The sequence below is a fragment of the Schistocerca nitens genome, chromosome 1 (assembly GCF_023898315.1).
Source record: "Schistocerca nitens isolate TAMUIC-IGC-003100 chromosome 1, iqSchNite1.1, whole genome shotgun sequence".
In the NCBI taxonomy this organism is placed as follows: Eukaryota; Metazoa; Arthropoda; class Insecta; order Orthoptera; family Acrididae; genus Schistocerca; species Schistocerca nitens.
This window is the reverse complement of record NC_064614.1, coordinates 790,080,530-790,107,332: the sequence shown is the minus strand read 5'-3', so window position 1 is coordinate 790,107,332 and position 26,803 is coordinate 790,080,530. Positions and strand designations below refer to the sequence as shown.

The following is a 26,803-nucleotide window of genomic DNA, read 5'->3' as shown; positions in this document are numbered from 1 at the left end:
TGGTTCACAGTTACTGCTGATGAATACATCACTTATGAATTTCATTCTATTTCAGTGCAAATGAGGATGTGTTATGGAAAATTTTCAGAAGTTTACATTATCCTGTGGATAATCTAATTTGTTGTAAATCGGTGTGATTTACTTAGTGTAGCAGATATTTTAACTTATATATTGTGTTACACCTAGCTTCCCCTTAAAAATGAGTATATAGTATCTACATTTATTGTAAATTAGTTCCACTTTCAAATTTTCCAACAACAATGACTGACTGCAAAAAGTTTTAGGAAACTAGTAAACTGTACCTCAGGTTTTTCTGTTGCCTTAATAGAGCTGTAACACATTGCACCAGCCAAAATGCAGCCCCACTGTAAATGCTACTCTCAAACATGGGATGAGTTGGTTGATGTTCGTAAGCTGCTGGAAGTCAGCCTGATTACTGTAAAATGATTGGCATCTTCTGTGAATCGGCTTGTTGAAAGAGCTCCCAAGAGTCGTTTGCCTACAGTACTCATACCAGAGGTACTCTTCTGTAGACATGACTGCAAGTGGTATGTCAGTGGTAAATCTGGATATGCTGTACATGGTGGACAGAGAACAGGGAGGACTCAGCATGTTATACCGATCCCTCTAACCAAAAAATTCGAGGTTCTGTCTTTCACTGAAACTGAAACAGAGCCATCAGGACTCACTTCACAAGTTTAGTCAGTTTCAAAAACATGCAAAAGCAAGAGAGTAGGGGTGTATTAATCATCAGCAGTTTAAACATACTGCAAATGATGATATCCCTTAGGGAAATGGCATCAAGAGACACAGAAAAGGACACCAGGTGGACTCGTTCAGATGTTGAAGAGGTCATTCAGTAAGGGAACAGGGTATAATCAGATGCAGATTGTGGCACACATTGGAACAAATGATGCTTGTCATTTGGGCTCTGGGGTCATACATGAATTATTCCAGTGACTGGCAGAGAAAATTGAGAAGACCAGGCTTGCTCATGTAGTTTCATCAAAGCTGACATCTTGCAGCATTGTTCCTAGAACTGATTGTAGTCCTTTGGTTCTGAGTTGAGTGGGAAGACTGAACCAGAGTCTTGAAAAGTTTTGTGGTAAGCTAGGCAGAGACTTACTGTATATGCGTCATAGGGCTGAGAACTGTAGGGTCCCCCTGAATGGGTCAGGTGTGCACTAAACTTCAGAGACTGCTACTCGGGCAGCTGACTGTGTGTGGGGTGCACACAAGGTTTTTTAGATTAGGCAACTCTCAAATCCAGATAATGACTGTGGTAGGAAACCCAGAAGTATCAGTGTAGGATTGAAATAAATGCCTCTCACAGGTGAGAGTATTAAAATCCTAATAATTAAATGCCAAAGCATTCACAACACAGTGCCAGAGTTTGAAGCACTCCTGAAAGGCAGTGAAGCTCACAGAATACTTGGTACAGTAAGCTGGTTTAAACCTGGAATTGATAGCAGTGAGATTTTTGGGGAAAATTTAAGTGTATATTGAAAGGATAGGCAAATGGGGAATGGAGGTGGTGTATTTAATTGCAGCAGACAAGAAACTGGGTGAGACTCAGTATCAGGGGTGGACATAAAATGGTAACTGGATTCTTTTATCACCCACTAAACTCATCTCCCAATGTGACCGAAAACTTTAGAGAAAACCTCATTTCACTTGTTCCCCATTCATACTGTAATTGTCAGTGGACGTTTTAATCATCCAACAGTTAATTGGGAAAATTACTGTTTTGTTAGTGGTGGTTGTGATCAGACATCCTGTGGAACATTACTGAATGCCTTCTCTGCAAACTACGTAGAACAGACTGTTAGGAACCCCACTCACAATGGAAACATATTGGATCTAATGGCAACAGATAGACCTGATCTGTTTGAAGATGCCCACTTCAAAACTGGTATCAGTGATCACGATGCAGTTGTGGCAACAGTGATTACCAAAGTACAAAGGACAACTAAAACAAGCAGAAGGATAGATGTATTCAGTTGTTTCACATCTCAGTGAGGAACTTGAAACTTTCAGCATAGAGCAGGAGCATGTAGAGGAATTATGGCTCAAATTTAAAAGAATAACTGACCAACCACTGGATAGATATACACTAACTAGAACAGTTCATAATGAAAGGGAACCTCCACATACGGCAGGGCAGGGTCAGTCGTCTGCATTTTTGTTAACGCTATCGTTCAGTCCAGCTACCTCGATAGGATTCTTGCTGATGTCCCTTCACTCTGTGGTAGCCGATATGTGCTAGGCAGTGTAAAGCGGCGTTGATGAAACCACCACGTAATACCTACCACGAAGAGGCCGCGTAACTCTGGTTGAAAGTCAGTTCCTGAAAGTTAATGATTAAAAAATCAGGCGTTCGGGATCTTCAGTCTACTTGCAGAAGAGTGATTAAAATTAGATTAACTCTGCTTTTTATTCATATTGAAACACATGAAATGGCTATCAAGTCCATATTCAATATGGTAAAACATTATCATTCAAAGTTCAGTGTCTATAAAACAAATATTCACTCGAAAAGCAGCCAGAATTATATTAAGTCTGACTCGACTAATTTTCATGTTCCACCAGTCATAGACCCACAACTATTCGTGAGTTAAACATTCAGCCGTTTTAGTGGTCTTCTTCGTAACAAGTGCTCGCCAAAGTATTCTGCACAGAGCACAAAACATGCCACGCGGAGTTGTTACTACGACTAGAAAGTTCACATGCTCATATCTCTCAAATTATTTAATTTAGAAACACCAAACTTTCATTAAAATGTTTGTAACTCCAGTTGCTTCAGTCATGATATGTTCGAACTGAAATTAGCTCACTAATTCCTCATCTTACAGAGTATTTTTAAGGAGTGATCTAACATCATGTTATCCATAGACTGGCTAGCAAGCGACTCTTCTTGAGGTACTCTCCTATATTCCCTCTCCTCTTTTCACGCGGGAACAGCTTTATTCTGATTGGCTGTTGATCTAAACGACCAATCAGAATGTTCCTTCCAGATCATTTAGTGGCAAATCTTGCCTTATCCAATCACTAATTTGATAGTAATTAATGTCAGCAAAACTTCAAATTCTTGCATTTTGTTTAATCAAAATAAACAAAGTGCAAAATATTCTTCAAATTGATAAATAAACTTATTCTGCCTCTTACTTCCATACTGGCTGCTTTTATACAAAAGCAAGCACATACCGACATATGTCACCTGAATCGTGGTTGCAACATAACTTTCCCATGGTTCGCTTGTACAGGGTTTTACGTATAATGTAATATTAAATAATCAGATAATAATTTTGACCTATTTTTGTATTACATAATAAACAGTGACTTAAGTTTTAAAAAGAAAATTCTAGTTAATTGATTTTCATGCACAGATAACTTCGGTATGGCTTCAAATGATAATGAAAGTCAATCTGATATTGTTCCTAACTTGGTTTTAAAAACCAAGCATAGGCTTTAGGACTTATAGGTAATTCTCTTTATCTCCAGAACTATAATAAATAAAGATCTGAAATTTTGATAGCGTCATTCCATTAATAACAAAAGGTTGTGTACCAAATTTGAACAAAATCGGATGATGACTAATATGGAGTATGTAGATTCATAGAGGGTATGAATCTTCATATCGTCTGAATGTTACGCTATGCATTTCTCATGGCAGGCAGCGTCAGCTGTGTTGTGAGCAAAGTGAAAAAAAAAAAAACTTAGCCATCCTGCAGCCACTGTACTAGATGGCTGCGTGCCTTACTGCAACGAATGTCATCTCGTAATAACTTGCTACGTTACACATGGCATATAGTCACTGTAAAGAAGCTTCTAAAGAAATAGAGATTAACGCACAATAGGTAGAGAGATGCTGAGTAAAACGCATTTGGCTGTTAAGAGAACAATACGTGACACCTTCAGTGACTACTGTAGCAGAATATTTTCAAATCATATTCCACAAAACACAAGAAATTTTGGTCCTGTAAAAGGCTGTTAATGACACAAAAGTTAGTAACCAGTCCCTAGCAAATAAGACAGGAACTGAAATTGAAGGTAGCAAAGCAAAAACTGAAATGCTTAACTCCATTTTCAAATGTTGCTTTGCAAAGGAAGACCTAGGAGAACAGTCCCAATTTAATCCTCGTACCACTGAAAATATGAATGAAATAAGTATTAGTGATGTTGAGAAACAACTGAAATCGTTAAAACTGAACAAAACTTCAGGGTCTGATGGAATCCCAGTCAGATTCTATACTGAATTTCAGTGGCTATCCCCTTCTCTAACTATGATCTGTTGTAGATACCTTGAGGAAAAAACCATGCCAAGTTCTTAGAAAAAAGCACAGGTCACACCCGTCTACAAGAAGCGTAGTAGGAGTGATCCACAAAGCTCCCATCTACTTGACATCACTTTGTTGTAGAATCTTAGAACATATTTTGAGCTCAAACGTAATGACGTATCTTGAACAGAATGACCTCAGTGCCAACCAGCATGATTCCAAAAACATTGATCATGTGCAACCCACCTCACACTTTTCTCGCATGACATTTTGAAAACTTTGGATCAAGGCAGTCAGGTAGATGCTGTATTTCTTGAGTTCTGAAAAGCATTTGACTCAGTACCATACCTACGCTTATTGTCAAAAGTACAATCATACAGTATATGAAGTGAAATTTGTGACTGGAATAAGGACTTTTTGGTAGGGAGGACACAGCGTGTGTCCCAGGGAACTGACTTGTGACCGTTGCTGTTCATGTTGTATATTAATGACCCTGCAGACAATATTTATAGTAACCTCAGACTTCTTACAGATGACGCAGTTATCAGTAATGAAGTATTGCCTGAAAAATCTGCATAAATATTCAGGCAGATCTTGATAAGTTTTAGATGTAGTGCAAAGATTGGCAACTTGCTTTAAATGTTCAGAAATTTAAAATTGTGCACTTCAGAAAAAAAAAAAGAAAAAAAAAAGTTTCTTATGACAGTAATATCACTGAGTCACTGTTGGAATCAGCCAACTCATACAAATACCTGGGTGTAAGACTTTGTAGGGATATGAAATGGAATGATCACATAGGTTCAGTTGTGGGTAAAGCAGGTGGTAGACTATGGTTTACTGGTAGAATATCGGGGAAGTGTAATCTGCTTAAAAAGGAGATTGCCTACAAATCACTCGTGTAGCTGGTTCTAGAATATTGCTCAAGTGTTTGGAATGCCTACAAATCACTTGTGTAACTGGTTCTAGAATATTGCTCAAGTATTTGTAACCCATACCAAATAGGACCAACAGGGGAGATTGAACATATGCAGAGAAAGGTAGTACGAATGGTCACAGGTTTGTTTGATCCATGAGAGAGTGTCACAGAGATACTGAAAAATCTGAACTGGAAGATTCTTGAAGGTGGACATAAACTGTTCTGAGAAAGTCTATTAAGAAAGGTTCAGGAACTGACTTTAAACAATTAGTCTAGGAAGATACCACAATCCCCTACTTATCGCCAAATAGGGATCATGAGGACCAAATAATAATATAATAATTACAACATGCCGCATTCAGTCATTCTTCCTGCTCTCCATATGTGAATGGAATGGGAAGAAACCATAACTGGTAGAGTGGGACGTACCTTCTGCCATGCACTTCTCAGTGGTTTGTAGAGTATTGTTGTAAATATAGTTATAGAATATCAATACTTGTTTTAATACATTCAAGATGATGCCTAAGTCTCACTCACACTCTGGCATAGCCAGTGCCCGAGTGAGACTTGGGCACCACCTTGATATAGTTAAAAATAAAGGCATCACATGGTAATCATTCAAGTCTCTGCCCCAAACTGCTCATATTCTGTTAAGGTGGCGGAAGACCTCTACAAACAGTTACAGAAACTGATAAATGACAGCAAACCCTACTTCAAGAAGATAATGGGAGATTACATTGTGAATAAGGACAAAACATAATGAATGATTATGTCATAACTTCAAGTTGAACAAATATATTTCAAGGACTACGCAATACATGAAAGTCACAGATCTAGTAAACAGAGTAAGACGTGTGTCACTTTCACAGTCAAATCGTAACTGAGTCCAAGTCTTGCGGCCGCTGGCTGGCTGGCCGCTTAGGTGGCGCTGCTGCTGCATGGCTGGCAGACAGCGCCGCATGTAGAGGACGCGCGTAACTGCGCGGCGGCACTTTGAAAGATCAGCGAGTCACAACACTTTCCCCCCCTTTGAAGTTTTTGCACGGGTCTTGATGGAGGTGGTCTGTAGATTGCTAATGTCCATAGGTGTTGTTTGAGTGACCATAAAGTCTCGAGGAGGAGGCTTCCCGTACGGACGGAAGTGTCCCCGATGATAACTGGTCGAGATGATAGGAGATGTGGGAGTCAAATCTGCTGGGGCCCCGTGTACCAATCTGCCCATTGCGGCAAGTTCGGTTGTTATAACAGGAGACATGGGCAATGTGTCCGCGTCCGTAGGAGAAGGAGGCGAGTAGAGTTGCTCCGACAGATGGTGGTCATCTGGTTTCTGCATGGGCCCGTCTCCTGTTGGCGTCAGTTCTTGTGCTGGCACCGATATGATGGGTGAGAGGACTGCATTGTGAGTAATGAGAGATTCCAGGATCCCGAGCATCAGGTAGAGCCAAAGGTGGTGTAGCAGCATCCGGAACAGGCATTGCTGGCACACGAGGCCATAGCTGGTCCGAATGACGCACTGCAACACCCGTGTCCGTCTGGATTTCATACAGGCGTTGGCCACGGTGTCGTAAGATGCAGCCAGGAATCCATTTTGGCCGCCTGCCATATTCCCGTACCCATAAAAGGTCATCTGAACCGGCCAAGCGAAGGCACCTGCGGCTGTGAGGTGGAAGGCCACAGAAGATGAAGTAGCGTGTGGGGCTGTTGGCCATGTAAGAGCTCAGCTGGGCTGTGGTCGCCCATGGGGGTGAAACAGTAAGAAGCCAGAAATTGGAGAAGCGCATCATCAGCAGCAGAAGAAGTCAGGAGTTTCCTCATCTGAGCCTTAAATGTGCGGACCAGTCTCTCAGCCTCACCGTTTGACTGTGGATGCAACGGAGGGGCTGTGACATGCATGACACCGTGACGGGCACAAAAATCCACAAAATCGGAAGAGGCAAATTGCGGACCATTATCAGTAACGAGTAGAGGGAAGGCCTTCCAAAGAGAAAATGCGAGCTAGAGAATTTGTGGTGGCCGTGGTGGTAGGTGACGTGCAACGGACAATGAAATGAAAGTTAGAGGAGGCATCAATAACGAGAAGCCAATAAGTACCTACAAAAGGTCCCACGAATTCGGCATGAATACGCTCTCAGGGCTTCTCAGGCGAAGGCTACGGTGACAACGATGACTTCGGGGCGGCGGCCTGTGACGCACGAGGGCTGCAGGCAGCGACCATGTGTGCGATTTCAGAGTTGATAACAGGCCAGTACACATGACGGCGCGCCAGAGATTTTGTTCAAGAGACACCCCAGTGCCCTTGGTGAAGGAGGCACAAGACCGAAGCACGCAAAGACGCAGGTACCACAACATGCGGCGAAGCATTTTCGGTGGAAAGGAGGATAACACCATCACTAGCCGTGAGGTGGTAACGCAAAGCGTAGTAGTTCCACAACGGATCAGAAGTCTTAGCGGACGGACGATCTGGCCAATCCTTCTGAATACAGCATAAAACCCGGGAGAGGGTAGGGTCAGAACCCTTAGCAGCCGCCAGCTGGTCCCTGGTGATGGGGAACCCATCCACAACCCACTGCTCGGCAACATCCAGGTGGAAACACAAAAGTTCGTCCCTATCGAATGCCAGATCAGGACCCATGGGAAGGCGAGATAGTGCATCAGCATTCGCATGTTGAGTCGTCGCCGGAAATGAATCTCATAATTGAAATGAGAAAAGTAAAGAGCCCAACACTGGAGGTGGTGTGCAGCCTTGTTGGGAAGTGACGTTGATGGATGAAACAAGAAAACAAGTGGTTTGTGATCCGTAACAAGATGAAATTTGGATCCATAGAGAAAAACACAAAACTTATGAAGAGCATAAATAATGGCCAAAGCTTCTTTTTCAATTTGAGAATACTTTTGTTGGCCATCCGTGAGCATTTTGGAGGCATAAGCAATGGGTTGTTCAGAACCGCCAGAAAAATGGTGCACAAGGACTGCACCAACCCCATATTGAGAGGTGTCCGTGGAAAGAACAAGATGTTGGCCAGGTCGATAAGTAGCCAGGCACGGGGCCTGTTTCAGCATAGTCTTCAGTTTCTGGAAAGCCGCATCACATGATGCGGACCATTGAAAAGGCATGTTTTTATGCAACAGGCGATGCAATGGCTGAGCCACCGAAGCAGCAGACGGAAAAAACTTGTGGTAGTATGCTATTTTCCCCAAGAAGGCCTGCAGTTCCTTAACAGATGTAGGGCGAGGAAGGGCATTGATCGCAGCGACAATTTGCTGAAGCGGACGAATACCATCCCGAGAGAGTTGAAACCCCAAGTACGTGATAGATGCCTGAAAAAATTGTGATTTCTGAAGATTACACTTAAGACCGGCAGTCTGTAAGACATGAAAAAGTGTACGGAGATTCTGAAGATGTTCTTCAGTGGTGGAGCCAGTGACAACAATGTCGTCCATATAATTTATACACCCAGAGACAGTGAGCAATAATTGTTCCAAGAATCGCTGAAAGAAAGCAGGGGCATTGGCAACCCCGAACGGCAATCGTTGGTATTGATAGAGGTCGAAAGGCATGTTAAGGACCAGAAACTGACGGGAAGCAGCTTTGAGAGGAAGTTGATGATAAGCTTCTGACAGGTCAAGTTTAGAAAAATACTGGCCTCCAGCAAGTCTAGTGAACAATTCTTCAGGTCGAGGCATAGGGTAAGTGTCGATAAGGCATTGAGCATTTACAGTGGCCTTGAAATCGCCACAGAGACGAATATCACCATTTGGCTTAGCAACGACAACGACAGGAGAGGACCACTCACTGGAAGTGACAGGAAGCAAGACCCCTGAAGCAGTGAGACGATCCAGCTCCCGTTTGGCTTGATCACGAAGGACCACAGTAATGGGCCGATCCCGAAAAAACTTAGGCTGAGTAGTGGGTTTGAGAGTGATATAAGCTTCAAAGTCGTTTGCACGGCCTAACCCAGGAGAAAAAAGGGACGAAAATGTTGTTGACAAGGAATCCAATTGAGCATAAGGAACAGCATCAGAGACGATATTGACAGAGTCACCTATGGAGAACCCAAAAACGCGAAAGGCATCAAAACCAAAAGATTCTTCGCGGTACTATGGTCGACCACAAATATGGGAACAGTGCGAACGACAGATTTGTAAGATACCTCAGCATCAAATTGTCCCAAGAGAGAAATCTTCTGTTTATTGTAAGTCCGTAATTGCCTAGTGACAGGTGACAGGATTGGAGAACCCAACTGAAGATACGTCTGAGAATTGATGATAGTGGCAGCAGAACCAGTATCCACCTAGATGCGAACATCTCGACTAAGTATTTGAACAGTGAGGAATAACTTCCCTGAAAGGGAAGAAGTACAATTGACAGACAACATAGAATCAGAAGCAGCACCATGTTCATGAACATCATGCATGCGGTTGGATTTGCAAACGGATGACACATGACCCTTTTTTTTTGCATTTGTGACACACGGCCCAATGTTGTGGACAATCCTCTCGTTAATGGTTCTTAAAACACCGTGAACATGAAGGAAGTTGCCGTGGGTTTTGCTGCAGTTTCTTAGAGGTTTGTTTACGGGTAGGCCGAGGCTGCGCTTGGGAGCATACTGCGGCCATGTCGGCCGGCGGGGACGCGCCACACGCTTTGTCAACAGCGGACAGAAGTTTTATTTCCCCTACGTCACCCCATGCCTCTATTTGCACTCCAGCAGCGTGAGAAATTTCAAAAGACTGAGCGATGGATAGGACTTCATCTAGAGTTGGATTTGCCAACTGAAGGGCACGTTGCCTAACTTCTTTGTTGGGCGTCGACCGGATAATAACATCCCGTACCATAGGATCGGCGTAGGATTCTTTGTGAACGTCAGTAACAAATTGACACTTTCTACTGAGGCCGTGAAGTTCAGCAGCCCAAGCGTGATAGGATTGATTCGGTTGTTTTTGACAACGATAAAAGGCAACATGAGAGGCTACCACATGCGTATGCTTTTGATAATAAATGGACAGAAGTGAGCACATTTCAGCAAAGGACAAAGATGCAGGATCTTTCAAAGGAGCCAATTGCGACAACAACCGATACATTTGAGGTGAAATCCATGAAAGGAACAGAGACTTACATGTTTGATCGTCCGCGACATGAAATGTCAAGAAGTGCTATCGAAGGCATTTCTCGTAATCAGACCAGTCTTCTGCCTTCTCGTCATAAGGAGGAAAAGGAGGTATAGACAACGACGAGAGACGCCGTGCATTTGATGCTGCGACGAAATCACGAATCGCATTTGTGAGAAGCGTTTGCTGTTCTATGACACCTTGCAATAGTTGCTCTAAAGTAGCCATGGAAACACGTGGGTCAACGATGAAAATGGAAAATTCACTACCTCGTCACCAATTGTTATAACTTCAAGTTGAACAAATATATATAAAGGACGACGCAATACATGAAAGTCGCAGATCAAGTAAACAGAGTAAGACGTGTGTCACTTTAACAGTCAAATCATAACTGAGTCCGAGTCTTGCGGCCGCTGGCTGGCTGGCCGCTTAGGTGGTGCTGCTGCTGCATGGCTGGCAGACAGTGCCGCATGTAGAGGACGCGCGTAACTGCGCGGCGGCACTTTTAAAGATCGGCTAGTCACAACAGATTATTTAGTCAAAAGTTTCAGTATCACACCAGAAGTGACAGTGGTCATTTGTTTGTGGAATTCCTGAAGAACAGCTTGCTCCCCCTTCATACATTCTCCCAACACAAAAAGTAAAAGAAGACTGACTTTATTGTATCAAACAAGAAAAAAATGGGCCAATATAACAATGAAAACAATCAGTTTTTGACAGAATAATATATTTATTTAGCTAAAAAATCTGCTCACCAGGCAGTGGCAGAACACACACATAAAGGGAGGTTGTAATCATGCAAGCTTTTGGAAAGACTCTTTCCTTCTCCTCCTGTGCGGTAGGTCTCCTGTGACCTGTGGTTCTGGGTAATTTTCCTGAAATCTACCACTTTTCCTGGACCTTTCCAGTCCTTTTCCTTCGTCCATCTTCCCTTTCAACCCTTCTGCCTGAAGATGGAGCCACTGGCTCCAAAAGCTTGTGTAATTACAACCTCCTTTTATGTGCATGTTCTGCGGCTGCTTGGTGATTAGATTTTTTATCCATCGAATTGAATTTTTCCGCCAAGAAAAAAAGTGGTCAGGATGTAGTGGTCCTAAGCCATAAATTCGATTGCAAGTGATTGTAGTCTAGTAAAGTGCAGAGTAAACATGTATAGAATTAGACAGCAAAATGTAGATTATTGGAATCAATATTTAAAAAATAGGATTTACAGGGTTGGATTAAGAAACAAGCTCAGCATCGTAATAATTGTGACATAGACATAGATGAAAGGTCGGTTTGGAGGTGGTCATTCTTTCTGCAGGACAATAAGAAAAAAGCTGACCATCACACTCAGCTAGCACAACATGCTGCTGAGCACAGCATACTCGAATTCAGTGGCTGCTTCACAACCCGTGCCATCTGGTCTCTTCCCTCCAACACCAACTTTCCCAAACTATGTACAAGGAAGATATCCTTCCAACACATGTTTCACTTCTGTAATCCTCCTGGCATCAACCTCCGCTTACCCGCTGTCCCCACATCCTCTACCCAACACTTTGTCCTCCTTTTGTTCTGTCGCTTTCTCCCAATCCAAACTTCCATAACATTTTCATTGTGCAACACACCTCTCCCTCTCTGGTACCTGCATATCAAGTGCCTGGCTCATGCACCTGCCATCCCTACTTCCCGCATACCTATATCACCCACCAGCTGCCTCCCTCTGAGTTGTTAGCCTAGCTACCCACCCCAATTTTTGCATCCTGCCTCCTTCTCCCTCTACCCACCCAATCCGACACAGCCCCTACCCTAGTCCACCTGTCAAACTGCAACCCCAGCATTGTGTGTCCAGCCATTACAATATAGGTGCAGACGTGTGTGTGTGTGTTTGTGTTGTTTGGGCACACACACATATATATGTATGTTTTGTACTCAGCTCATCAAAAGGTTTCTTCCAAGAGCTAGCAAATTTTTCATTCTCTTTGTGCTTGCCTATTGATGACTCAAGGCCTCTGCTTTTCAGTGGATGGTCTCCTTTACTCCTAAATATTTAAGAGTAATGAAGTGTTTGACAAAAAGTATCTCTGTTGATATTTGTTTATTAATGTGCCAACATATCATGCTGAAGATATTTCAAAATACCTCAAAATGACCATGCAGTGACCAGTTACAAACAAGTCGTCTAATTTGTGTAGTATGCGCCAACACTATTCGCTGTGTTATAGGTGGATGTTGGTTGACCATAATTGCAAGACAGAAAGAAACAAAATCTCAGGTTACTTCTTGTCTTAATCGAAAGTTCTGCCAAGTCCATTTGTTGATAATACCAGTCTTTTGTCACAATGTGTCATGTTGATTACATGACATTTATAATGGAAAAAAAATTTAGAATTGATTTTCATGTGTTAGTACATTGAGAAGAACATAGACTGATCGGCCAGAACATTATGACCATCAATGTACTATCGATATAAACCCGTCCAGGCAATAACAGCGTCACATGGCGAGGAATGACAGCTAGTCAGACTGATGGACGGTGCATGTAGTATCAGTGAGTGTGCTGTCCATGTGTACAATAGGGAAGGCATGTGATCTATCTGAGTTTGACCGAGAGCAGATTGCGATGGCTTGGAGGCTGGGATAGATCATTTCAGAAACTGCATGACTTGTTGGGTGTTTCGCGACTTTGAGAGGTGCTATGGTGAGTGTCTTCAACATGTGGCAAAATGAAGGTGAAACCATGTCCAGACGTTGTGGCGTTGGACGGCCACCCCTCACTACAGATGTTGCACATCCTAGGTTGGGCAAACTGGTAAAAGAGGACAGGCGGTGAATTGTGGCAGAACTGGCATCAGACTTTAATGCTGTGCAGAGTACAAGTGTGTCTGAACACACAGTGCACTAAACACTCCTAACAATGGATCTCCGCAGCCAGTGACCCACACGTATGCCAGTGTTGACACCATGACATCGGCAATTGCAACTGAAATGGACATCTGATCACTGGCACTGAAAATCGGCACAATGGGAGACATTGCGTGGTCTGATGAATCCTGATACCTTCTTCATCATGCCAGTGGGATGGTGCGAATCTGTTGTCTTCCACGAAGACAGCTCCTTGACACCTGTACTGCGCAAAGACAAGCTGATGGTGGCTTCATTATGCTCTGGGGAAAATTCGTGTGGATGTCCATGGGTCCAGTGGACCTCATGCAGGCCACCTTGACAGCCAAGACATATACATTTCAGAATATAAAAAAGTTAGTAATGGAGTGCCACAAGGTTCTATGCTGGGACACCTCTTGTTCTTGATTTTCATAAATGATCTACCAAACTGTTTAACACTAGCTAATGCTGTATTGTATGCGGATGATACAAGTCTTTTTATTAAAGCTCAAAATGAGACTGACTTCCAACACAAACTAGAAATAACAAAAGAAGAAACAGGAAAATGGTTTAGAGATAACTGTTTATTTGTAAATGAGAAAAAAACAGTATGGATGAATTTCAGCCATGTATCGAATAAAGTAAAGCCCAATATAGTTTTGAAACTTGGTGAACAGAAGATTTTACAAACTTCAAACACAAAATTTTTAGGTATCTGGTTAGACATGCATCTAAAGTGGGATAAACATATTGAAATGCTCAATAAAAAGTTAAGTAAATGCTGCTATATACTCAGAATGCTGAAAAAATGCTGCAGTGAAAAAACAGTAATATGTGCTTATTATGCTCTTATGCCTAATCTATTGCGGTATGGTGTCTTATTTTGGGGTAATTCAAGTCTGGCAAACCGGTCATTCATTATTCAAAAACAAGCATTAAGAATAATGAAAGGGGCTGCACCAAGAGAGCCCTGCAGGGAAATTTTCAAATAATTTCAAATAATGTTGCTTCCATCTTTATATATCTACGAAAGTATCTACTTTTTCAAATCTCACCCCCAAATTTCTTCTTTAAATAGTGAGTGCCATGACTACCCAACAAGACACAGGAATGATTTCCACAGAGAAACACACAAAACAGCCCAATATCACAAAACTGCAATATATCACCCCAAAATCCTTTTTAGTGATCTTCCCTTAAGCATCAAAAAGATAGAAAGGTTTTACATTTTTAAAAGTGACATATTGGTCAATGATAATGATAGTTCATATTTGAACAAATGTATGAAAATAGTCTGCCTGTACATACTATAATTAATTAATTATTGTTTGTTCTGTTATTCTCTACTAGAGTGGTCAATGATAATGATAAGTCATATCTGAAAAACAAATGTATGAAATATTATGCACTATAAATAATTAAGTATTGTTTGTTTTGTTATTATCTACTATACGCTGCATGAGATATATATTTATATATGTTTTGCCATCGTAGGCCTATGTTATTAATGTACTGTATAATTACAAACTCATGTAATGTAACATGACAACTCCTATATCATTGTATACGATAAAATGGATGCTCAATAAATGAATGAATGAATGAATGAATGAATGGTACTCTGGTTGCAGACCGTGTACACCCCTTCATTACGATCATGTTTCCTGACGACTGACATTTTTCAGCAAGATTATGCACCATGTCACAAGGTCAGGAGTGTGATGGAGTGGTTTGAGGTTAATTTGTGCTTCTAAAGTGCCAGAGCTCAGTGCCCCTCTCCCCAGAATTTATGGGAATTAGGTAATTTGTGCATGCAGATGTGATGTCAACTCTCTCCAGTGACCTACCAAGTCTCATTGCTTCCATGCAGTGATGCGTTGTTGCTGTTATCCTTGCCAAAGGTGGATATACCAGCTGTTAGGTAGGTGATCATAATGTTCTGGCTGGTCAGTGTATGTGTATAATTAATTGCATTAGGGGTGACTGTTCTGAAGAAAGTAGTTAATATCTACCCCAAATAAGAATGAAAAAAAATTAATTTCAAAGATGGGTCCATAATGAAATTCCTCATTTACATGTGCCATTCAAATATTCATTAACTACTTTTCATCAATGATGCTTTTTAAAGATAAAATTATTGCCAATCATTGATTGATGATTCATCTGCTCATTGTTTTACCTTTTTTTATCAGTGTGACTGTTACCTGATGATGTAACCCAACTGACATCCGGTATCAGAAGAACGTATTGACTGATTCCTTGAAGTGCCACTAGAGTGCGCCTTTGACTTCTTGCTTAAGTCTCATACATGGTTGCAGGAATGCAAAAGCATCAATATATGCTCTTAGAAGCTCATCCCGTGTTTTAAGGTTCTTAGCCTACCTCTAATAATAAATCTCTGATGTAATGTTTTTGACAGTGAAACAGCACACTTAAAAGATCAATTAGAGACTGCTTAAAACAAAATGACATGCAGCTAAAGTCAAGCGAAGTGTGTGATACAGATTGAGTAGATTGTAACCTTACATTCAGCCTTTGCACTGTACTATTTTTTCCTTACTTCTCCAGAATTTCTTTTTCTACCTTTCCATATGTCTCCTTGCCTTCTCAAGCTTTCACTCTTCTGTGCCAATCGCTCTGCACACACCTGTACCCTCGTGTTATCTTTCCAAATCTCCTCCTCAGATATTCCTCCCTCTCTCCATCCCTTGCATTTTCTATGTTTCCACCACACACTGCAGCTGAGATCACCACTCACCCCAGTCGAGCTGCAGCATCAAGAGAGTGAGTTGCTATGTGTGTAAAAGCCGTATGTGTGTGTGTGCGTGTGTGTGTGGGGGGGGGGGGGGGGGGGGGTATGGCAGCCATTTTTGTTTGGTTAATGGTAATCTGTTGTTTAGTTTGTGGGGGTTGAAGGGACCAGACTACAGAGGCCATCAGTTCCTTGGTAATCTGTCCTCGTATAAATGTTTGTATTCCATCCTGGATTTGACATTGACTGAAGTTTATAATTCATATGGCACTGAAGTGTGTTTCGGGCATGCCTGGAAGTGGAAGATGTTGATGATGGGAAATCCATCTGCTCTGTGTCTGTTAGTAAAAATGTTATGAGATATTTTACATGTTACAGGTTGGACCAACAGCTATACAGATTACGTCATCAGAAAAGACAAAGGTCTTGGCACATTCAATATTACTAAATGATGTTTATTATGCATCAGAAATTGAAGAAGTTTGTCTAGTTGATGACAATCAGTTTACTCTGACAATTGCCAATGAATCTGGTCCTTTGTCATTTATACACAATGACTGTGATAGTATAGTGCAAGCAGTCATCCATATTCGTAATCGCTGGGAGTTGTCACAACCAGTAAGTGTTTAAAGTATTTATTCATTTAATTTGTATAAATTATAAAACAATAAACTTGTAATTTGCTACCTATCAGATTACCTGTAGGTGTTGTTGCATTGGGGAAAAAATATTGTTGGTGACTTCTGTTAAAACATATTGTAGAGTATTGCTTCCATATTATGATTCCAAATAAGAGGGAAGAAATACACAAAATTATAAAAATGTAAAAGATGGGAGATATGCCATACAAATACCATGAAAGCTGTATTGCAAATGATAAGTCTTATAGAATTTTGGAACCGAGTAAATATACTGATAATATGAGTGACAATTTTCTCATATCATGAAAATAGTGACATTTTTGTACATTACACATTGATTTTCTTAAGTATGTAGTGGTCTTCAGTCCTGAGACTGGTTTGATGCAGCTCTCCATGCTACTCTATCCTGTGCAAGCTTCTTCATCTCCCAGTACCTACTGCTACCTACATCCTTCTGAATCTGCTTAGTGTATTGATCTCTTGGTCTCCCTCTACGATTTTTACCCTCCATGCTGCCCTCCAATGCTAAATTTGTGATCCCTTGATGCCTCAAAACATGTCCTACCAACCGATCCCTTCTTCTAGTCAAGTTGTGCCACAAACTTCTCTTCTCCCCAATCCTATTAAATACCTCCTCATTAGTTACGTGATCTACCCACCTTATCTTCAGCATTCTTCTGTAGCACCACATTTCGAAAGCTTCTATTCTCTTCTTGTCCAAACTGGTTATCGTCCATGTTTCACATCCATACATGGCTACACTCCATACAAATACTTTCAGAAACGACTTCCTGACACTGAAATCTATACTCGATGTTAACAAATTTCTCTTCTTCAGAAACGATTTCCTTGCCATTGCCAGTCTACATTTTATATCCTCTCTACTTCGACCATCATCATTTATTTTGCTCCCTAAATAGCAAAACTCCTTTACTACTTTAAGTGTCTCATTTCCTAATCTAATCCCCTGAGCATCACCCGATTTAATTTGACTACATTCCATTATCCTCGTTTTGCTTTTGTTGATGTTCATCTTCTATCCTCCTTTCAAGACACTGTCCATTCCGTTCAACTGCTCTTCCAAGTCTTTTGCTGTCTCTGACAGAATTACAATGTCATCGGCGAACCTCAAAGTTTTTACTTCTTCTCCATGAATTTTAATACATCGGGGAGAGGCTACAACCCTGTCTCACTCCTTTCCCAACCACTGCTTCCCTTTCATGCCCCTCGACTCTTATAACTGCCATCTGGTTTCTGTACAAATCGTAAATAGCCTTTCGCTCCCTGTATTTTACACCTGCCACCTTCAGAATTTGAAAGAGAGTATTCCAGTTAATGTTGTCAAAAGCTTTCTCTAAGTCTACAAATGCTAGAAACGTAGGTTTGCCTTTTCTTAATCTTTCTTCTAAGATAAGTCGTAAGGTTAGTATTGCCTCACGTGTTCCAACATTTCTACGGAATCCAAACTGATCTTCCCCAAGGTCCGCTTCTACCAGTTTTTCCATTCGTCTGTAAAGAATTCGCGTTAGTATTTTACGGCTGTGACTTATTAAACTGATAGTTCGGTAATTTTCGCATCTGTCAACACCTGCTTTCTTTGGGATTGAAATTATTATACTCTTCTTGAAGTCTGTGGGTATTTCGCCTGTCTCATACATCTTGCTCACCAGATGGTGGAGTTTTGTCATGACTGGCCCTCCCAAGGCTGTCAGTAGTTCTAATGGAATGTTGTCTACTCCAGGGGCCTTGTTTCAACTCAGGTCTTTCAGTGCTCTGTCAAACTCTTCACGCAGTATCTTATCTCCCATTTCATCTTAATTTACATCCTCTTCCATTTCCATAATATTGTCCTCAAGTACATCGCCCTTCTATAAACCCTCTATATACTCCTTCCACCTTTCTGCTTTCCCTTCTTTGCTTAGAACTGGGTTGCCATCTGAGCTCTTGATATTCATACAAGTGATTCTCTTCTCTCCAAAGGTCTCTTTAATTTTCCTGTAGGCAGTATCTATCTTACCCCTAGTGAGACGAGCCTCTACATCCTTACATTTGTCCTCTAGCCATTCCTGCTTAGCCATTTTGCACTTCCTGTCGATCTCATTTTTGAGACGTTTGTATTCCTTTTTGCCTGCTTCATTTACTGCATTTTTATATTTTCTCCTTTCATCAATTAAATTCAATATTTCTTCTGTTACCCAAGGATTTCTATTAGCCCTCGTCTTTTTACCTACTTGATTCTCTGCTGCCCTCACTACTTCATCCCTCAGAGCTACCCATTCTTCTTCTACTGTATTTTTTTCCCCCATTCCTGTCAATTGTTCCCTTATGCTCTCCTTGAATCTCTCTACAACCTCTGGTTCTTTCAGTTTATCCAGGTCCCATCTCCTTAAATTCCCACCTTTTTGCAGTTTCTTCAGTTTCAATCTGCAGTTCATAACCAATAGATTGTGGTCAGAATCCACATCTGCCCCTGGAAATGTCTTACAATTTAAAACCTGGTTCCTAAATCTCTGTCTTACCATTATATAATCTATCTGATACCTTTTTGTATCTCCAGGATTCTTCCAGGTATACAACCTTCTTTTATGATTCTTGAACCAAGTGTTAGCTATGATTAAGTTATGCTCTGTGCAAAATTCTACAAGGCGGCTTCCTCTTTCATTTCTTCCCCCCAATCCATATTCACCTACTATGTTTCCTTCTCTCCCTTTTCCTACTGACGAATTCCAGTCACCCATGACTATTAAATTTTCGTCTCCCTTCACTACCTGAATAATTTCTTTTATCTCGTCATACATTTCATCAATTTCTTCATCATCTGCAGAGCTAGTTGGCATATAAACTTGTACTACTGTAGTAGGCATGGGCTTTGTGTCTATCTTGGCCACAATAATGCGTTCACTACGCTGTTTGTAGTAGCTAACCCGCACTCCTATTTGTTTATTCATTATTAAACCTACTCCTGCATTACCCCTATTTGATTTTGTATTTATAACCCTGTGTTTACCTGACCAAAAGTCTTGTTCCTCCTGCCACCGAACTTCACTAATTCCCACTATATCTAACTTTAACCTACCCATTTCCCTTTTTAAATTTTCTAACCTACCTGCTCGATTAAGGGATCTGACATTCCACGCTCCGATCCGTAGAATGCCAGTTTTCTTTCTCCTGATAACGACGTCCTATTGAGTAGTCCCCACCCGGAGATCCAAATGGGGGACTATTTTACCTCCGGAATATTTTACCCAAGAGGACGCCATCATCATTTAATCATACAGTAAAGCTGCATGTCCTCGGGAAAAATTACGGCTGTAGTTTCCCCTTGCTTTCAGCCGTTCGCAGTACCAGCACAGCAAGGCCGTTTTGGTTAATGTTACAAGGGCAGATCAGTCAATCATCCAGACTGTTGCCCCTGCAACTACTGAAAAGGCTGCTGCCCCTCTTCAGGAACCACATGTTTGTCTGGCCTCTCAACAGATACCCCTCCGTTGTGGTTGCACCTACGGTACGGCCATCTGTATCGCTGATGCACGCAAGCCTCCCCACCAACGGCAAGGTCCATGGTTCATGGGGGGTTTCTTAAGTACTTGTAACTTATTTGCGAAGATGGGAAGGAAACTTCTGTATCATAATTAGTTCAATATATTGATAGAAGAAGGGTGTTTTCTCCAAGATAATTGAAAGTAATAATTTGTTTTATAAAGGTGGTGATGTATATGTTTCTTAGAATTTCTGATAAATTAATTGTGTTACTTTGCAGCTTATGTGACATGAGACATTCACAGACTGTTAATTATATCACCCTTAATCCTAAGGCTGTGATTTATATCAATTTAAACATTTTTTTATCTAAACATTTATGAAAGTCCATTATAGGGTTTATGGAACCAGTGGAAGGATTTTGAATTGCTGTTGGCATTCCTTGACACCAAGTGCAAAGTATGCAGTGAGAAGTTGCCATATGTTGACATTTATATATGATCCTAGATTTCTTATTGTTGGGTATGACATTATTCTCTATTTACATGTCACACAGTTTATATTTTGGATGAAATTAATGTAGAATGACTTCCCACATAGTAAACAAGTATCACTTTTTGCTGTGTTTAATAGTAGTAGTTAAATGTCTGTGTTGGTTCTTACATCTAGCCCTTCTTACTAATGAAGTACAGAAAATTCTGAGCTCCAATTTTTTAGTCATAAAGTGAAGTGATTTAGTAACTAGGTTTATGGGGATGAGGATGACTAGAACAACAGATAGCTAGAAATGATGACTGGAGATATAATTACAAGAAACAGTATCCAACCAAGGAAAATATATTACTTTTTAATTTTATCCATATTTTGCAGCTGAAATTCATAACCTAACATTAAACCTTTTCGTGACAGGAATATGCATTTCACCTCATTCAGGAGAAGAAATAAAACATGTATTGAAACAAAGTACACCTGACGATGGCCCCACAGGGTCCGAAATGCATCATGTAGTTAATAAAACATGAAAAAGTTGTGACTGAAGGCATTGTTTAAGTCGTATCTCCAAAATATATTACTGTAATTAAGATAGCTGGTTAGTGTAAGGAGGAGAAATGATGATGTAGATTTTTCACACCAAGAGGCAGAATGTAGAGAACAAAACACTGTCAGTCACAATAAGATAACCTGAAATCTGTTAGGTAATAAAAATATGAAGCAGAGATTTCAAGAAGACACTTCTTTTGTAAATAAAACTGCCTTTTCTTGCTGCAACTTAATTTATTTTCCCCAGTTGCATTACACCATTTTCTTACTCTATGGCCTCTTCAGTGGGATCTATAACGATACAATTTTGTTATTTTTAGACTATCAAACAGTCTATGTCACATTTTTTAGGTAAATAAATAATTACTTTCAATTATGTGGCATTTGTGTTTCCTCTCATCTGGTCTGGAGGTTGCACTACCACATCATTTCCAAAACATAAGCACAATTTTGTATTGTGAAGTTTTTCTTTTACACTGTTCATCATGTTTCTCCTTCTTTTTTGTGGTACAGCTCAGTAATAATTAACAATGGAAGCAAACATCTAGGATCAAAGTATCTTGTACTAGGAGGAGGGAGAGCTTAACCTTACACAGAGGACTAGTTCTAATCAAGACTTAAAATGCCCTACAAGCAGTATTGAGAAATTCTTCAGCATGTCATCAAATGTCAAAAACCAATTACTGTGCTAAAAAATTCAAAATTCTGAGAACAAGGCAAGGACAATATGGAGCATTATTATACATGAAATGAGTAAATTTGGTTTTAACCTCCCAGATGACAGTGGCAGTGAGACAGATGATATGAAAATAAAATCATTGGGTAGTGAATTCAATGAATTACTGATAATATTACCTGACAACTTGGGGATAAAAAATGGTCCATCAAATGCATATCTATTAGGAGTACGTGGTCAAGCAACATGTACTCCACTATCAGACATCAGTTTTGACAAATCATCTGATAGATCACAAAAATCATCAGATCACTAAAAAACAATAATTCTTGCCACTGTGATAATAAGTTATCCAAAGTTCTAAAATCTTGTGCTGACTTAGTAACGCCATCCTTGAGTTATTTTTGGAATCAGTTGCGAAGTCAAGTTGTACTTCCTGAAAGACTGAAATATACAATAGTGAAACACATTTGGGTTGGCTTCAGTAAAGGCATGTTTACTGAGAAAGTAATCAATGATCTCACAAATTATTTCTAGTAGAAGTAAACAAGAAAAACCTACCTGTTGGCATTTTTGTGATCTTGCCAAGGCCTTTCTTCCATGTCTATATCTAGTTTGATATTCCACAATCCACTGCATGGCATGTGGCAGAGGGTACCCTGTACCACTACTAGTCATTTCCGTTCCTGTTCCACACTCAGATAGAACAAGGGAAAAATGATGGTCTGTGTGTTTACTTGTGGGCCCTTTTTTTTTATCTTATATTCGTGGTCCTTACATAAAATGTATGTGGAAGGCAGAAGAATCCTTCTGCAGTCAGCTCTAAAAGCCGGTTTTCTAAGTTTTCTCAATATTGTTTCCCAAAAAGAATGTCGGCATTCTTCTGGGGATTCCCATTTGAGTTCTCGAAGCATCTCCACAACACTTTCATGTTGTTCGAACCTACCAATAACAAATCTAGCAACCTGTATCTGAATCACTTGGATGTCTTCCTTTAATCCAACTTGGTATGGATCCCAAACACTCAAGCAGTACTCGAGAATAGGTTGCACTAGCATCCTATATATGGTCCCCATTACAGATGAACTACACTTTCTTAGAATTCTCGTAATAAACCGAAGTCAGCCATTCACTTTTGCTACCACAATCCTCATATGCTCATTCCATTTCATATAGATTTGCAACATTATGCCCAGGTAGTTAAACAAAATGGCTGTGTCAAACGGGATACTATTAATAATGTATCCGAATACTGCAGGTATGTTCTTCCTTTGACTTGCATTTTTCTACATTTAGAGCTAGCTGCCATTCACCACACCAACTAGAAATTTTGTCTAAGTCCTCCTATAACCTCCTAAAGTCACTCAACTTCAACATGTTACCATACACCACAGCATCATCAACAAACAACAACAGATTGCTGGAGAGAGAGAGAGAGAGAGAGAGAGAATAATAGTGGTCCTATCACACTCCCTTGGGCATTCGAAGTGATACCCTTGTGTCTGATGAACACTCGCTGTCAGGATTATGCACTGGATTCTCTAACTTAAGAAGTCTTTGAACCTAGCATCCTATATATGGTTGCACTAGCATCCTATATATGGTCCCCATTACAGATGAACTACACTTTCTTAGAATTCTCGTAATAAACCGAAGTCAGCCATTCACTTTTACTACCACAATCCTCATATGCTCATTCCATTTCATATAGATTTGCAACATTATGCCCAGGTATTTAAACAAAATGGCTGTGTCAAACGGGATACTATTAATAATGTATCCGAATACTGCAGGTATGTTCTTCCTTTGACTTGCATTTTTCTACATTTAGAGCTAGCTGCCATTCACCACACCAACTAGAAATTTTGTCTAAGTCCTCCTATAACCTCCTAAAGTCACTCAACTTCAACATGTTACCATACACCACAGCATCATCAACAAACAACAACAGATTGCTGGAGAGAGAGAGAGAGAGAGAGAATAATAGTGGTCCTATCACACTCCCTTGGGCATTCGAAGTGATACCCTTGTGTCTGATGAACACTCGCTGTCAGGATTATGCACTGGATTCTCTAACTTAAGAAGTCTTTGAACCTAGCATCCTATATATGGTTGCACTAGCATCCTATATATGGTCCCCATTACAGATGAACTACACTTTCTTAGAATTCTCGTAATAAACCGAAGTCAGCCATTCACTTTTGCTACCACAATCCTCATATGCTCATTCCATTTCATATAGATTTGCAACATTATGCCCAGGTATTTAAACAAAATGGCTGTGTCAAACGGGATACTATTAATAATGTATCCGAATACTGCAGGTATGTTCTTCCTTTGACTTGCATTTTTCTACATTTAGAGCTAGCTGCCATTCACCACACCAACTAGAAATTTTGTCTAAGTCCTCCTATAACCTCCTAAAGTCACTCAACTTCAACATGTTACCATACACCACAGCATCATCAACAAACAACAACAGATTGCTGGATAGAGAGAGAGAGAGAGAGAGAGAGAGAGAGAGAGAGAGAGAGAGAGAGAGAGAGAATAATAGTGGTCCTATCACACTCCCTTGGGCATTCGAAGTGATACCCTTGTGTCTGATGAACACTCGCTGTCAGGATTATGCACTGGATTCTCTAACTTAAGAAGTCTTTGAACCTATTACACTTGCTTGTACATTCTTTAACAGCCTGCAGTGGGGGACCTCATGAAATACTTTTTAAGACCATGCTGATTCATGAACATAAGCTTCTTGGTCTCAAAAAAATTTAATTATATTCTGACTGAGAATATGTTCAAGGATTCTACAGCAAACTGATGTTGGGGAAATTGGTCTCTAATTTTGTGCATCTATTATTTTGCCCTTCTTACATGCAGGAGTCACCTGTGCTTTTTCCATTCACTTGGAACTTTTTGCTGAGTGAGAGATTGGCGATAAATGCAAACTAGGCGAGGAGCAAGTACTGTAGAATACTCTTCAAAAAACCAAATTAGGATTCCATGTAGACTTTGTGACATTTATTTTCAACTCCTTCCATTGTTTTTCTTTGTCAGGGATGCTTATTACTGTGTCATCTATATGGGAGTCTGTTTGATGATTAGTTGACAATATGTTTGTACAATTCTCCTGTGTGAACAATTTCTTGAATGTGAAATTTTAAACATCGGCTTCCATTTTTCTATCTTCAGCTACCACACCAGACTGGTCAATAAGTGAGAGGATGGAAGCCTTAGCGATTTTACATAGGATTGGAATTCTGTCAGGTTCTTTGCTAGATCTTTTGTTAAGGTGTAATGGTGGTAGCAGTTGTATGCTTTGCACGTGTATCTTTTCGCAGATGCATGAATCTCTACTAACCTCTGTTTGCTGTCATTTTGCACTCTCTTTTGAAGTGAGAGTGCAATAGCAACTGTTTCTCAGCATGTTCTGAATCTCATTATTAAACAATGGAGGGTCTTTTCTATTCTTAATCCACTTCGTAGGCACATAATTCTCCAGAGCATGATTTACAGTCCCTTAAACTTTGCCCATAATTCCTGTCCATCTTACTGGAACTAAATGATGTCAATTCACCGTCTAAGTGAGATGCTAACAACTGCTTATCTGTTCTTCTAGCACAAACTCTCTGTGGTGTCACCGCCAGACACCACACTTGCTAGGTGGTAGCCTTTAAATCGGCCGCGGTCCGTTAGTATACGTCGGACCCGCGTGTCGCCACTATCAGTGATTGCAGACCGAGCGCCGCCACACGGCAGGTCTAGAGAGACTTCCTAGCACTCGCCCCAGTTGTAAAACCGACTTTGCTAGCGATGGTTCACTGACAAAATACGCTCTCATTTGCCGAGACGATAGTTAGTATAGCCTTCAGGTACGTCATTTGCTACGACCTAGCAAGGCGCCATTATCAGTTGCTATTGATATTGTAAAGAATGAACAGACAAGAGCTACGTTCAACATTAATGGATTAAAGTTAAGTATTCCACCAGCTACATCCTTTTTTTCTGGTCTAACTTCCTTGTCCTGTTCCAGACCTCATGCCAGCCTGCGTGAGCTAAAACGCGTGCCTTTCGGCTTCCTCTTACATTAGTGGGTTGGCCCTCTTGCCGATCCACAACACTCTCTCCTAGCCTTCTTAACTGATTTATTGATTTTCATAACTACAGTTGCTATAATGCCATCATTACTGCTAATCCCCATTTCTATACTGACGTTGCCTATAAGGTCTGGCCTGTTTGTAGCTACAGAGTCTAAGATATTTCTGTTGTGTGTGGGCTGCCAAATTACCTGCTCAAGACTGTTTTCAGAAAAGTACTTTGTATAACTGCCTGTCTGTACCCTCTGTAATGAATCCACAGACATTCCGCTCTATACTCAGAAGGTTAAAGTTGATTACTCAGAAGGTTAAAGTTGTCTCCAGCTAGTAATGCATCTTTGGGTGTTTATGCGCTACTGACAATAGACTTTCTTTGAATGACTAGAATTGTCACAGCAGGATCAGATGGGTGGTAAAAACATCCATCAGTTAACTTGATTTCACTTAGATCTGTTCTAACTTCACTGTCACACTTAACTTTGACCTTAATAGAGACAATATTCTTGTCAACTGCAATGAGCACTCTCCCTCCTATGATCTCTAATCTGTCTTTACAAAATGCATTTCCTGACTAAATATCTCAGAGCTTTCCGCTTCGGGCTTCAGCCAACTATCGGTCCCGATTTTAGCGTGAGAAATTTCGTGGCTGGCAGTAAATTCGGGAACTTTTTTACAAATACTGCAACAGTTTACTGACAAAATTTTGACAGTCAATGTGTGAACATGGTCTGACTGTCCTTTGTGCATGTTGATTGGTGATGTGCACTCCCACAGGTACTCTGCTACCCGATTAGCTGCTTCAGACCTGAGTCATAAAATTCTGTTAGGGAACTAAAATATACTGCATTGAAGGCCTTCCCCTTGCATTAGTGGAATCTTATCTGACAATAGATAACGGAGAATCATATTAGCAAAAGATGCGACAGGAATGAAATTAAGTTCAGAGGGG

At 40.6% G+C, this 26,803-nt stretch overlaps 1 protein-coding gene across 1 annotated transcript in view; it reads left to right on the top strand.

Annotated features, from left to right (window-relative positions):
* LOC126262186 (neurofibromin) overlaps positions 1-26,803 on the top strand; it is a 502,919-nt gene that overhangs the window by 251,478 nt on the left and 224,638 nt on the right. The window contains exon 33 of the mRNA XM_049958602.1: positions 16,298-16,537. Coding sequence (XP_049814559.1) covers positions 16,298-16,537 — 240 coding nt within the window. The remainder of the gene's footprint in view (positions 1-16,297; positions 16,538-26,803) is intronic.